This window comes from Bos mutus, chromosome 18 (genome assembly GCF_027580195.1).
Source record: "Bos mutus isolate GX-2022 chromosome 18, NWIPB_WYAK_1.1, whole genome shotgun sequence".
NCBI classification, from domain to species: domain Eukaryota; kingdom Metazoa; phylum Chordata; class Mammalia; order Artiodactyla; family Bovidae; genus Bos; species Bos mutus.
In genome coordinates this window covers 38647433-38662282 of record NC_091634.1, presented here as the reverse complement: position 1 = coordinate 38662282, position 14850 = coordinate 38647433, and the positions used below count along the sequence as shown (strand labels likewise).

The following is a 14850-nucleotide window of genomic DNA, read 5'->3' as shown; positions in this document are numbered from 1 at the left end:
GCCCTTACTGGCCCTCCCACAGGTCTATAATGCTTTCTTCAACTTATGTATTGTCCTCTAGGCCCCTCCCTGGGGCCATCTCTTCCAACAACTCATATGAACCCTCTCTGCGGCCTGGACCACATCAGGGCCAAGCAGTGACCACCTTGGAGGGAGTCCCTGAAGTGTCACCTGAAAACTGTCTTTCAGAATGCCTGGGGTGATTTCTGGCTTCTCCTGGGATGTAGAAGTCTCTAAGAATGTTACGGCCACCATTTCTGCAGGAAAAATCCAGATTATTCCCAGTTTCATGACTATTTCTGATTCATTCAAAGAGGTTGCAGGGCAATTACCCTGAAGTCTGAAGGAAGACGGGCACTGTGGAAGAGAGATGGGACATGAACACTGGCTGACTGTCTGCTGACAGGTGGAAGATGGAGTCACTGTGTGTGTAAGTACAGTGACTCTAAAACGTGAATCGAGGCTAGAGGCCAACTGTGGTGAGTATCAGAGTATACAATCCTCAGGAGCCACTAACCCACAGGGGAGTTTACACTGACGGCAGGCCCTTCTCTGGACCTCTATCAGGGACCCATGAGAAATACTGGTGACAGTTGCTTCTGTTCAGTCTGCAAGTCATGTCCGACTCTTCGTGAGTCCATGGACTATAGCCCCCCAGGCTCCTCTGTCCGTGAGGCTTTTCAGGCAAGAATACTGGAGTGGGTTGCCATTGCCTTCCCCAGAGGATCTTCCTGACCCAGGGATTAAAGCCTTGTCTTCTGCATCGGCAGGTGGGTTCTTTGCCACTGAGCCACCAGGGATGCCCAGCAGGTAGTAAGATCAGTGAAAACCTGCCTCAGGAATGCAGGATTGAAGCCCTGCTCAGACACTTCTCCCTTAAAAAATAACATCCCCAAACCACTGAAAGACCAGCATACCCACTTCCCTTGGGGCCCTGGGTAAGACCTATTGTAGCTGAGTGAAAGGAAAATTTTAAAATTTTGTATAGAGATAGAAAGTGTTCGGTAAAATCCTAGTACAAGTGATAGCAGGAATGTAGGTATCCTCCTGCATCTCTCAGGAGAACAGGGACAGCCTCGACTGTGGCTTTACATCACTACTGCCAGCTCCTCCTTTGTGGAAAAGATGATAGCCCTCTCTGGACAATGGCACAATCACACGTAGTTTTTGAGGATGACACAGGACACACAGCCATGAACAGCAGCCCTGGGTTATTGGTTTGGACGTTGAAAAATATCTCCTGTAATATGATAAGAATATCTGATAGTTTGGTTGCTCAGTGTGTGCATTCTAAGACTGTCCATCTCTTAAATACTTCAGTCTTATTAAATTCTTAAGTTTGTTGCCTAAAGTTAAATTCTAAAATAATCAGGAGCTATTGCTGTACCTGTCACAGAGGAGGAGACTGAGCAGAGAGGTGATGTCACCTGGCAGGGACATAGGTGGGACGGGCACTCATGATGGCCGAGTGCAACATCCTCGGCCTCACCCCTACCGGGCACCATGTCATCTCATGATTGGTAATTTGTTCCTGGTGAGGCAGGTGCCAGGAAGTCTGGTCAGTGTCCTGCTCCCACCTGCTGAGCTCCAGGTCCCTCCTCGGACTCAGCCCAGACCCCGCGTTCCCAGAGGAGGGCCCGCACTCACTCTTCTTGCAGGAGGGCCATCTGCAGGCCTTGCAGGTGCAGGAGCTGCCTGCCCGGGTGGGAAAGGCCAGCAGTGGGTAGGGGGGAAGGAGGAGCCACCGCAGACATCAGCAGGGCCCCCTCCCCCTCCTCCTGGGTCAGCATCAGCGCTGGAGCTCCCAGCCCACTCAGGCAGATAGAGAAACCCCAGCTCCTTGCTCCAGGTCCCAGGAAAGTAAATCCCCTTGGTCCCAGGCTCCAGACCCAGCCCAGGTTGACTGGGCTGGGGGTCAGGTCTATGTCCTGAACCCCAAGAGGCACTACGCCCCCTCCTGCCATCAAGGCGCGGCAGCTCCAAGGTCTCCCCCCAGCACTGGGTCCCAGTCTAGCTGTCCCCTGATCCCTTGGGTGAGGACAAGAGGTACAGTCTGGAGCCTCCGTGCCCTGAGATTTAGAATGGAGGCCAAGGGCGCCTGAAATGCTCTTAGGAGCCGGGCTAGGAAGACATTCCTGGAGAAGCAAGTGACAGGGGTCCCTCTGCGATCAAACTCCACACACTCCCTTCTGCAACCCTAGGGACCCTCTGTCACGTCCTGTGCCTGAGAAGCAGACATCAGTAGGGCTCAATTCCAGGGGTCCCTCACCAGTGGGGCAGGAGCACTTGGGGTCCATCAAGAGAAAAGGCGAGGTCCAAGGTCCAAAGCAGTGGTGAAGCAGACCCACTGGTCCTGTGGGAGGCCTTGGAGCCCAGAGCCAGTCCCGCGTTCGGAGGGGAGGGGCCGCCGCAGAGGCCCCGCCCCCTGCGCCCGCCCCGCCGCAGCGTCCGGGCCGAGCGCGCGGAGCGCGCGGCTCCACTTGGGTACCGGCTGAGCCCAGGGCCCTTGTGCCCAGCGGTAAGCGCTGTCCCAGCCTCCCCGGCCGCCCGTCCCCGTGTTCGCCACGTGAGCAGCCACTTGTTCCCGGGCGTCTAGGAACAGGGCTACTGTGTCCTCGCGGCTTCCCAGCCACAGACCCCGCGCCGCCGGCCTCCTGGTTGCCCTTGCCTGGAGCCAGTGAACCACCCCCGCCTCCAGCTCGCTGGTGTCCCGCTCGGCTGAGGCCGGGGAGTGGTGCCCCAGACCCAAGGTGAAGGTGACCCTTGCCACCATTTCCCCTTCCCCGGGGTCCCCAGGCATGGCCTGCCTCGGTCTCCACAACGGTCCTTTCGCAGCGGTTTTCCTGTAACGTCTCCTGTAACTGCTCCAAGACCCACATTTCCTTAGGCCTCTGGTCCTCACTTCCGTTTTCCTTTCCTGAAGAGACAATGGCGCGTTTCTCCAGGCGCCCCTTTGCCTCAGTTTTCCAGCGGCTTCCCTCAACTGTAACGGGGCCTTTCCACTCCAGCATGCAGGTTCCCTATAGGATACCCCCCTGGAGACAGGCAGACCTGGCATTCAATAAGAAAGACCAGTGGGTATTACCCTGTCAGACTCCAGTACACACCCTGGAGTCTGTACCAAGCCTTGTTAATTGCTTTTGCTCTTTGAATTCTCACAGCAACCCTGAGGGAAATACTAGTTAGGATGGCCTTTCTCAAAGGCAAAACTGTGCACAGTACAAGGAGGCTACTCAGGCAGGCTGATGGTGCTGGGAGGGAATGCCCTACTTCTGTATTTTTTTTTTTTTCCCCACTTCCTCGTGGAAAGTGAGAAAGCTTCTCTTTAGCCCAGAACTATGTCTTCAGCACTTCTCACTGTGTAAGGCTCAATCCTGGGAGTCACATGTGAGAAAGAAAAGAAATGTATATATGATGTTCTGGTTACCTACTGATTCTCTTTTTCACTAGTGGTCAAGGGTTTTTTTTTCCATATATGTAAGAAAATGTATATTAATTTCATATAATGTATGTAAGAATCATTCAAAAGAAAATGGTAAGGAAACCCTGAGGCAGGTGACAGCAGAAAGGGCAGGATCCTTCAGTATCTGTTAGGAGGATCCACACTGCATTGTTCATGGCCTTCTATCTCCAGGGTCAATGCCTCTTTTCCTGAATGGAGGGCAGCCCTCTCAGAGGAACTGGTCACATGCTCACAGGGTTGATGTGGATGACACAGAACCCAGAGCTAAGCCTCCTGTCCCCACTTGATTGTCTGGAAGGAGGAAAATGGCTCCTATGTTAATAATAATAGTAAATAAATAGCTGACATTATAGATACTCACTAAACATATTATGTCAGTCTGCACATATATTACATTCTTTCATCCTAAGAGCCAGACACTATTATTTTGTGCTTTAGAGCAGAGATGACTGAGGCACAGAGAGGTTATGTGACTAAGTGACACAGGTTGGACTGACACTCTTGCATGCTGACTGCAGCCTCCTACCCTCACCCCCCACAAGATAACCCCCACTATGTCATCCCAGGACAGGTGAGGACATGAACACCTGGGGGGAAGCACTGAGGTGGCTGTCAGAACCCTCTGCATACTTGGTGAGCTCTCTGGCCTCATCCTCCCGTCTCTCCAGCCAGGAGCACAACTGGACTGTCTCTGAGCACCCTCACAGCTCTGAATAAGGAGAGGCAGGGTCAGCATCCAGTGGCACCATCATCAACACAGCATGGCAAGGCCAGGCAATGAGACAGCGTGGTTTAGATTCAGCCCTCTGACTATGGGCTATGTGACCTTAGGCAAGTTGCTTTACTTGTCAGTACTAGCAGTCACTCCAGACCATGCAGGTCCATTGAGTTTGCTCAAATGATGGTACAGTGACTTATTCTGTGGGGCTTATTGAAAGACATGCACAGGCCCTAGGGACACTGGATAAGCAAAGTTCCTATCTGTCTGTGGCCTCACCCTAAGCATGGTTGCAAACCAATGAGCCTTTCTCCAGGGGCTTATTGGGAGCTGCATTAATGGCAGTGTGGATAGAGAGATCATAATGGACACTGTTCAGGTAGCCTGTGCTAGGAATCAAGCCACTGTCTCATTTATTCCCCCACATAGAAATGTCATCTTTTAAATTATTTGTTTATTTATTTATATTTGGCTGTTCTGGGCCTTCATTGCTGAGTATGTGCTTTCTCTAGTTACAATGTGCAGGCTTTTCATTGCAGTGGTTTCTCTTGTGGGGGAGAACAGGCTCAAGAGTTGTGGCTCACAGGCTTGGATGCTCCGTGGCATGTGGGATCTTCCCAGATCAAGGATCCCACCCATGTCTCCTGCATTGGCAGGAGGATTCTTTACCACTGAACCCCCAAGTGAAGTCTTATTATCTTCTTTATAGGAAAGAGGAAATGGAATTCCAGAGTGTATCAGTAACTTGCCTCTGTCAGGAAGTGACAAGGTGCCTGTGAACAAGGATGCCTGACCCCCAACCCATGCACTCAGCACAGGCTGGCTCTTCACAAAGAGCGCCTGTAGGCAATCTGAGACCTGACTTCTGAGCCACGTGACTCCCCTTTTTCTTGAACATCAAATAGCGAGTCCCTCCGGCAACCGCCAGGGGGCGAAACACCGGAATTGATTACCAGTCTATGGGGTCGCACAGAGTCGGACACGACTGAAGCGATTTAGCAGCAGCAGCAGCACTTAGCACATAGGACCCTGACAGGCTACAGTCCACAGAGTTGCAGGACTGAAGCCACTTAGCACACAAGCACCAGGCCCTTCAAACTGCAGAAAAGCCATCACCCTGCAGAGGAAGGTATGAAGTTCTCTATCTGGAACCAAGTCTCAGGTACACTTGCTTTTGCTAGAAAAGAGACTGGAAAGTCCCTCCAAATCTAAATCACTTTGTGACTTTCAGGTAGCAAAGGGCTGAATTTTCAAGGAAGGGTGGACTCCAGCCTGACTTAGGGAGGAGCTTTCAAAGAATCAGAGCCAAGTCAGCACAAGGAGCTCTCAGGGAAAACGGGTGTCTTGTCACTGGAACTGGCCAAGCCAAGACTGATGTTCCCTCTGGGGATGCCAAGCACAGCATCTCAGGCATGTTTGGTCTCACAGTGGGGCATTTGTAAAGTATTTCCCTCCAGGCTCCTCTGTCCACAGATTTCTCAGGCAAGAATACTGGAGTGGGTTGCCATTTCCTCCTCCAGGGGATCTTCCGGAACCAGAGATCATATCCGTGTCTCCTGTGTCTTTTGTAGTGCAGGAGGATTCCTTACCCACTGAGCCTTCAGGAAGACTAGATTATTAAAATATCTCATTAGTGAAAGATAATCCACACACCAGAAAATAAATCTTTTTAAACATTTGTTTTCTTCATTTTTGGCCACACCATGTGACATGTGAGATCTTAATTCTCCCACCAGCAGTTGAGCCCACACCCGCTGCATAGCAAGCATGGAGCCTTAACTATTGGACCTCCAGGGAAGTTCAGAATTCACCTTTTTAAGGCTTACAGTTCAGTGGTTTTTCAGTATACTCAGAGTTGTGCAACCATCACCACTATATAATCCCAGGACATCACCTCAAAGAGAAGCCTCTACCCAGTAGCACTCACACATCATTCCCTGCCCCCCAAACCCCAGGCACTCAGCAACCTTTGTACTACTTTCTTGCTCTACGGATTTGCTTAATCTGGACATTTCATATAAATAGAATCATACAATATCTGTCCTTTCATATCTGGCTTCTTTCATTAGCACAATATGCAATATTTTCAAGGTTCATCCCTCTTTAGCATGTACCAGTACTTCATTTTTTTTTATGGCTCAATAATACTGCATTGTACAGACAGATATTATTTCATTTGTCCGTTCATCAGTTCCTGGACATTTGATTTTTTCTACTTTGGCCCTTATAAATCGCTGCTACTTGTGTACAAGTTTTTGCTGGGACATATGGAGTGGAATTGCTGGGTAATATGATGACTCTGAGTTCAATATTTTAGAAAAAAATTTTTGCCACACCACATGGCATACAGGATCTTAGTTCCGTGACCAAGGATCAAACCCATTCCACCCGCAGTGGAGTCTTAGCCACTGGACAGCAGGGAAGTCCCTGTGTGTGATTTTTGAGGAACTACCAAACAATATCCTAATGCAGTCATTACTGTATTATAGGTGTTTTTCCCCTTAACAATAGATCATGACTGCCTTTCCCTGTTAAGAAACAGAGGTGTACATCACTAGATTGAATGAAAGAACAGTGTTGCCTTAGCCGGCTATACCAGAGTGTACTTAGAGAATGTCCCATTTACTGGACATATAATGATTCTATTAGATGGGCTTTGAGCATCTTCCTCTTTCCCCTAGAAGATAAGAGCACGGTCACAGGTGTGCTCAGAGCACTCTGCATCCCTCTATTTTGTTGCTGCCACACTGCATTGCAACCCCCTATCACCTCTCCCTGCCTCTGTCTTATCTATTATATGGTGATTCCTCCAGGAGATGGACCATGTCTTAGATTTATCTTTGTCTCCATAATACTTGGCATGCATGGTAAGTCGCTTCAGTCGTGTCTGACTCTTTGAGACCTTATGGACTGTAGCCTGCCGAGGCTCCTCTGTTGATGGGATTCTCCATGCCAGAATACTGGAGTCAGTGGCCATGCCCTCCTCCAGGGGATTTCCCGACCCAGTGATCAAACTGGCATCTCCCTCTCTAGCAGGTGGGTTCTTTGCCACTAGTGCCACCTGGAAAGATGAAAAACACTTAGCATAGAGCCAGGCATTTGGTAAATGTTTGGAGAATGAATGCATAAATGAAATAATGATAAATGGAAGGAAGGGTGGAGGGATGGATGGATGAATGAATAATCACAGCCCAAGATGATGGAGTGGTGGAGTCCCTTTACTGTAATAACATTCCCTCCAAAGATCGTTGGAGCTGTGCAGCAGGAGGCTGAGTCACTTGGCAGGAACACTGTAAACTTAATCTGGGCATCAGAAGGGTGACTGGATAAATTTCAAGATGCTTCCAAAATAAGAACATGGAGCTCTGAAATAAGCCCCTTAATTCTCTAGCTGGGTGGCTATGGGGCTGGGTGTCGCTCTACAAGTTATCCAGTTGTTCTGAGGGCCCCAGACCAAAGGCTCCCCTTGTCTGAACGCCTCTGTCTGCTTGTTCCTGCCCTGGGAATCTCACAGAGCACTAAGCTTAGAGTCCAGGAAGGGAGACGCACTTAGGAAACAAATTGAAGTGTCTGTGGCTACCTGTAATTAGAGAAGTAGGTCTGGGTTCTTGATTTAAAAGAGGGCAAAGTCTTGGTGGGCGTGGCTCACACGCCCCAACCACCCTCAAGGAAGGGAGGCCAGTTTTTCTGTTATTGAGCTGCTGGAGTGGGAGCTTGCGGAGGGAGCTTTGGTCCCAGAGTGAAACAGCCCTCTGAGCAGGGCAGAGACCTGTGGACACAGGAGCAGCTGTCTTTCCACGATGTGGCTCTTTGCGCTGGTTCTGACCTCCATCTCTACTTTCACAGCTTGGGGTGAGTCCTCCTGAATGCAGATAGCCAGGGCTTCTTTGGAAATCCTTTTGGGGAACATGGGGGAGGAGATGAGCATGGGACAAAGTAGTGACAGGCCAGGCTCTGCAGCAGCACGGGCTCTGTGAACTTGGATGGTGTAGCCCAGCCCGTGTTTCGCAGCAGGAGACGCAGGGGACGGAGCACACCCTAGACTCGGCTGCGGGCCACCACTGCAGAGGAAGCCAACGAGCTCACCTCCCACATCCCTCCGAGGACTTTGGTGAGCTCCTCCATGTCTTTCCCTCTTGATTGTTAATGCAGATATGGAGCAGGACCTTACCAGAATCCTGGAAGGGGTCTTTGTTTTTTTTTGGCTAAGTCCTGTCTGACTCTTTTGAGACCCCATTCAGCCCGCCAGGCTCATCTCTCTATGGGATTTCCGAGGGAAGAATATTGGAATGCCTTGCCGTTTCCTTCTTCAGGGGATCTTCTGCACCCAGGGATGGAACCCACGTCTCCTGCACTGCAGGTGGAATCTTTCCACTGAGCCACCCAGGAAGCCTTTACGAGAATATTAATACCGGCTCTGGAGACAGCAGTGTGGGTTGCCGTCGCGGCTCAGCACTTAGTAGCTGTGTGTTCTTAGACAAGTTATGTCCCTTTTCTGGGCCTTGGTTTTGCATTTCGAAAATGGGGGTGACAACTGTATCTACCTCAGTGGGCTGTTGTGAGTTGGAAATGGGCTGTTGCTTCTAAAGAGTGCCTGAAATAGAGAAAGTGAAAAAAGAGATAAAGGAGTTGTTTTTAAAGACAGTGTATTAACAGAAAGTTTGGGCTATCCTGGAGCCCACAGATCAGGAGTGTGTGTCTAAGTCCCTTCAGTCGTGTCAGACTCTGTGAAACGCTATAGACTGTAGCCCTCCTGGCTCCTCTGTTCATGGGATTCTCCAGGCAAGACTTCTGGAGTGGGTTGCCATTTCCTACTCCGGGGGATCTTCCCAACCCAGCGGTTGAACCCACGTCTCTTACATCTACCTATATTGGCAAGTAGGGTAAGGAGCCGGAGAAGGCAATGGCACCCCACTCCAGTACGCTTGCCTGGAAAAGCCCATCGACGGAGGAGCTTGGTGGGCTGCAGTCCATGGGGTCGCTAAGAGTCAGACACGACTGAGCGACTTCACTTTCACTTTTCACTTTCATGCATTGGAGAAGGAAATGGCAACCTACTCCAGTGTTCTTGCCTGGAGAATCCCAGGGACGGGGGAGCCTGGTGGGCTGCCGTCTATGGGGTCGCACAGAGTCGGACACGACTGAAGCGACTTAGCAGCAGCAGCAGCCACAGGCTAAGGAGCCAACTGCCACTGAAAAGATGATTAAGACACATTTCCCTGAAGAAGAGGGCATGGCCTTACCATGGTGGTGCAGGTTATGAAGACAGGGGTATGTCTCTAGGCAGAGGCAATAAAAAGAAATTGGGATTAAGGCCTTTATCTTGGTCGCTGATGGCAAAGACAGAGGTGAGACAGGATAAGCAGGTTTGGGAGTTCCAAGGTAGAAATGTCAGCAGCTTAGGGGGTATGCACAGTTTTCAGGTATTTTGCAATGGAATGATTGGGGCAGGGTGATAGTTACTCAATAGAGGGCCTGACTAAGAAGGGAATTGGGGTTCAGGCTACAGCAGGCTGGAAGGGGAAGCTTGTTCCTATCTCCAGGGATTGGTTAACTCTGGGAAGGGCAGTCCCCCCAGAATCAGCAAGGCTGCAGGTGTCAAAGCATAAGAATACAGAACATAGAGGACATGGTTAAGACAAGAACGTAGCAAGGGACCTCAGATGCATCTGCACCATTTTATAGATGGAAAAACTGAGGTTCAGGGAGGGAAATGTACATGCCAAGGTCAGCTGGAAAATCACATTGTGAATTCTCTCTGTCTCCTGAGTCCAGAGCCAGTGCTCTGGCCATCAGTGCTCTGACAGCCCAGCCTCCACTGGGTTTTGTCTTCCTCCTGGCTCTGTGACACTGTGAGAGGCCCAGAACCAAGGGGAAGCACTGACTAAGAAGCACATTAGAAGCTGATTATCCCCTTACAGCTGGTTTACCCGGGCAGGTCCATACAATTACCACCTTTAGAAAGGCCGTACTGGCTTCCTCCATTTCCTCGGTTACCTCATCTCTAAAATGGACATAATGGTGTCTCCCTAGCCAGGTTTTTCTGATTAGGGTCCCCACGTGGTACCTAGTGAGTGCTCTATGCACAAACACGTAACCAAGTGTCAACCTCTGCTGTCACCACCATTGCCTGTGCCTCTCAACCCAACACCCACATTTTCACTCTTGCCAGTCAGGCGTCTGTCCACTTCATCTCTCTTGAAGGCTGTCTTTCGATGTGTCCATAAACCAGATCTGGGTTATTCTTCTCTGTTCTGGCCACACACTTTGAGAGAGAGGTTGGCCTTTCGTCTGTATCTAAAGGGGAACAATTGGGAGGGAGAGAACCTGGAAATCATTTCCTGTTAGGATGCAGGTGTTGAAGATATACAAGAGAGGACTTGAGGGACAAGCATGAACAGGGGTCCTACTAAGACCACCTGCCTCATGAAAGTGCAGGATGTCCCCAAGCAGGAAGGACCAGGCCTGACCTGGCAAGTGCAGGAGACACATTTGAGCTCAGTGAGAAAAAACCGCCTGCTCACGGGAATGGGACAGACGGAACGTGACCCCAAGTCTCGCTCCCTGTGATGACCCTGCTCAGAGTCATCGGAAGGAGCCTCTTCAAGCTGATTGTCTCTCTCTTACTCCAGGACAGTTCTCTGTTGCTCTTACCCCCTAAAAAAGCCAGAATGGTTGGCCTGGTATTTGGGACTCTCCCAGCCTTGAACCTTCCAGGATCATGCTCCACCCCCATGACTCTTCCTGGAGTCACGAGGAAGACCCATCGCTCTTCCTCGGGCAGGCGTTGTGCTTTGCTGTCTCAGAGCCTCCCCTCTGCACAATCTCGTCTCTCTTTATACCTTTATACCCTCTCTTCCACCTCCCGGTGTCACTGTTCCACCACTGCAAGTCCCAGATGCGAGGTCACTGCTTCCATGAAGCCAGCAATCAGAGGGCCTCGCTCCCTCTTCTGTCTCCTATGGGACCTTAATCAGTAATTCTCCCAGGACAGGGACCACTTGTCCCCACAGGAGGGTCAGGTATGCGTGTGCTCATTCTCCACGTAAGGTCAGATGTCTGAGAAGAGCAGCCGCCTCTTGCTCATCCTCTCATCCAACGTGCAGCTCACGGCTGGGATCCAGTGGGTGGTTGACTCCAGAGGCTCCTAAGTGTGGAGACTGAATGCCATCTTCATTCCCAGCAGCTCTTCTTCATGCATTTGTGTCTGATGTGATGCTGTTACACCTCCAATTGCAATTCATTCCTTCAGATATCCCTGTGAGTTAGGAAGGACAGTTAGCTTCACCCTCTCTTATATAAGAAGAAACTGAGGCTTAGAGAGTTGAGAGGACATTAAAGATCACGTGAGAAAGGTAACAAAATCCACGCAGACTCCAGGTCACCATCACCACTGACGAGGCCTCACTTCCTCCCGATGTCCAGCAGGGCAGCCGCCTTCATCGCCTGTCGTGGACACCGCTCAGGGCAGAGTCCTGGGGAAACATGTCAGCTTAAAAGGATTTGCTCAGCCTGTGGCCGTTTTCCTGGGAGTCCCTTTTGCCAAGCCTCCTCTTGGATCCTTGAGGTTTGCTCCACCACAGCCTGCAGAACCATGGACCTTTGTGAAGAATACCACCTCTCACCCTCCCATGTAAGTCAGGGGTGTGGCTTTTGCATTTTTCAGTGGGGATGTTAGTCTCAAAGGGATGCAGGAAGGAGCCAAGGCAGTCCTATGAGTGGCTCATACTTCGTCCTGGAATCTTCAAGATATTGCAGATCCTTATCAACCTTCCAGAACTCTCATAGCTTTCTAGAGCCCTTTATTCAACTAATATTTATTGAGCAACTTTACCAGGTATCTTCTAGTTTCCTGGAATCCATTAGCGACCAGATCAAAGATCCCACCTTCATGGAGCTTGCACTGTAGCTGGGGCAGACAGATAGTAAGAAGTATGCAAATTGAAACATAGATTATGTAATGTATCAGAATATGATAAGTGCTGTGGGAAAAAATAGAAAGTGGAGCAGGTGAAAGATTTCAAAAGTAATGATTCTGTTAACCTAAAACAAGAAAACAACCAGATTTTTTCCAGCAGAACCAGGGGTTTATTTGAGAGCTGCAAAGAACTGCCATCGTGGATATGCAACTATGGCCAACCACATGCAAGTCAAGTAAAACAAAGGATTTTCTCTTATAGAGGCCAACGGGAAGGTAGGAGGCACTGTTACAAATAAAAAGTCCACTGGAGGAAACTGGGAGTTTGTTATGTAGTGGCTTTTAATTGGCTGAGGAAAGACAGTCTCTCATTGGCTGAGCTGTTGCCAAGGGAAGAGTTAATCTTTCTCATAGTAAAGTCCTGTCACTTCCAGCCAGAGGTGCAAAGTCTGTCTCTACCTAATGAAATCTGTATTGAGGTGAAGTGGTATGTTCCTGAGAACTGCCCCTCCTGATCTCTGCATTTTATTTTAGTGAGGTTTCCCTTTATTAATTTTCACAATTCTATTTCTTTTCCTTCTTGAACTTCACCATAGTGAGGAGTAAGGTGGGCCAGGAGATGTGTGGGTGGTAGTGCTTTGGGGTGTTGATTGCACAAGTTCTCAGCTCCCAAGTGTGTCTTGCTCTCTTGGCATAAGCAGAACCATTGTTGATGTTTTCTGCTTAGCTGGCCAAGTTGGGTAAAGAAGACGCTCAGCTGCTTCCCAAGGCATCTCAGATGTCTGCAAGCTTTGAGTCACGTATTATTTATCTCAGCAAGAGATTTCTAATTATTTCCAGGGTCCTGCGTCTTGCTACATTCTTTTCCTTTCTTCTCTTCTCTACTGTCCTTACTCCCTTCCATCTTCCCTTTCTTTTAAAAAACATTCATTCTTTTTCTTTCCTGATAACAAGTAATAAGTAGTACATACTTATTACATAAAAGTGAGGGAACCTCCCTGGTAGTCCAGTGGCTAAGACTCCATGCTCCCAATGTAGAGGGCATGGGCTCAATCCGTCGTCAGGGAACTAGATTCCAAGTGCCACAACTACGAGTTCCTGTGCTGCAACTGAAAAATCCCACATGCCATGACGAAGACCTGGTGCAGCCAAATATTAATAAATAAAATTGAGTAATTTTTTTAAAGTGAGGAACTACAGGTGAGTAAAGTTGAGAAAATGAAAACCACACAGTCCCACCACCTAGCAAGAACTGCTATTCACAGTTTAGATTCTATTTTTCCAGTCTTTTACCTGCTGCACACTTTCTCCCTTTAAATGGAATCACATAACTTTCCCTACCCACTTCTAGTGTGTGTGTGTTTCCCGCATCAAAAAGCAGTTCTTGCACACCATATGGAGCACAACAATTCGCCTAATTCTGTCGGGGTTTTGCCAGAGATAGCGTCAGATTCCATCCGTGAAGGGCTCAGTCCCACATAACCTCCCTCTACTTCAAACGCCAATTCCAAGTTGTCGCCTGTGTGTCTGACCAACTGGCTATAACTCAGAAGTTCCTGTGACCCCCTTCCTGGGTTCTAGTAATTTACCAGAGCAGCTCACAGAACTCAACAAACTAGTTTCCCCACTAGATTACCAGTTCATTATGAAGGGTATTGTAGGATACAAACCACAAGCCAAATGAAGAGATCCGTAAGGTGAGGTCCCTGACAGAGGACCCAGCATGGTGGCCACCTCCCTGGTTGTCCAGAGGTTAAGAATCTGCCCTTCTACTGCAATGGATTCAATCCCTGGTCAGGGAAGTAAGATCTCACATGCCACACAATATAGAAAAAAAGCCTTCTGTTTTGGCAGGACAATCTCTGAATGTGTCTTTTTGAGTTTTCATGGAGTCTTCATTATATGGGCATAGTGATTGAAATAATCGGTGATTCATTCCCCTCCATTCCAACTCCCCTTTCCAGAGTTCAGGAGGTTGTGATAGAAGGTTCCTACTCTCTAATTATGTGATTATTTCTCTGGCAACCGGTTCCTGCTCTTAGGTATGGTCCACAAATCACCTCATTCACCCAATAGTATACACCACTCAGGAAATGACTGATACAAGGGTTTTAACAGCTATTCAGTGAAGCTGGCCGAAGATCAAATGCATATTTCTTCTTATATCACAGTATCATATTACACCATACAGATAACTTAGATTCCTGTTTTGTTCATGCAAGTATATCATGAACATCATTCTGTATCATTAAATATCGCAATATGATTTTTGGTCACTCTATTTCATTTGGTATTGAATCACAATTTCTTTACCTCATCTCATATTTGAGATTCTTCATTGTTGTTGATGTTTTTGATAATATAAGTAGCACTCTGTTGAACATCTTGTAGCTAAATCTTCCTGCATGTTATAAGTATTTTTCGATTAAGTTCCAAGATATGATATTTTGGAGTTGGAGTATTTTTAAAAATTTCCCTTCAGAAATATTCCAACTGCACCCATTTAACCAACATATGAAAACCTCCATTAGCTGAATTTTTGGCAATGCTTGGGGCAATTAAAAATGGCTTTTGGATACTGAACAGTCATTATAAAATTATTTTTTTATTCTGCATTGATTTGAATATTAGTGAGATTGACTCTGTTTCCCTATATTAAATGTTGAATTTCTTCTTTTATGAATACTATACCCGCTTGTCTCGGTCATATGGGGAAAGCTCCCCCAGGATGTAAATCAGGAGGTTCTCTTT

At 48.5% G+C, this 14850-nt stretch overlaps 1 protein-coding gene across 2 annotated transcripts in view; it reads left to right on the top strand.

Annotated features, from left to right (window-relative positions):
• The first annotated feature begins 7656 nt into the window (after positions 1 to 7656).
• The window catches only part of LOC102269282 (liver carboxylesterase), a 32501-nt gene continuing 25307 nt past the window's right edge, over positions 7657 to 14850 (top strand). Inside the window, exons 1-2 of one of the 2 annotated variants that reach the window (XM_070388410.1) lie at positions 7657 to 8033; positions 11607 to 11814. In XM_070388410.1, coding sequence (XP_070244511.1) covers positions 7982 to 8033; positions 11607 to 11814 — 260 coding nt within the window. In that variant the 5' untranslated portion in view covers positions 7657 to 7981. The remainder of the gene's footprint in view (positions 8034 to 11606; positions 11815 to 14850) is intronic. The other variant, XM_070388411.1, reaches the window with a different exon arrangement.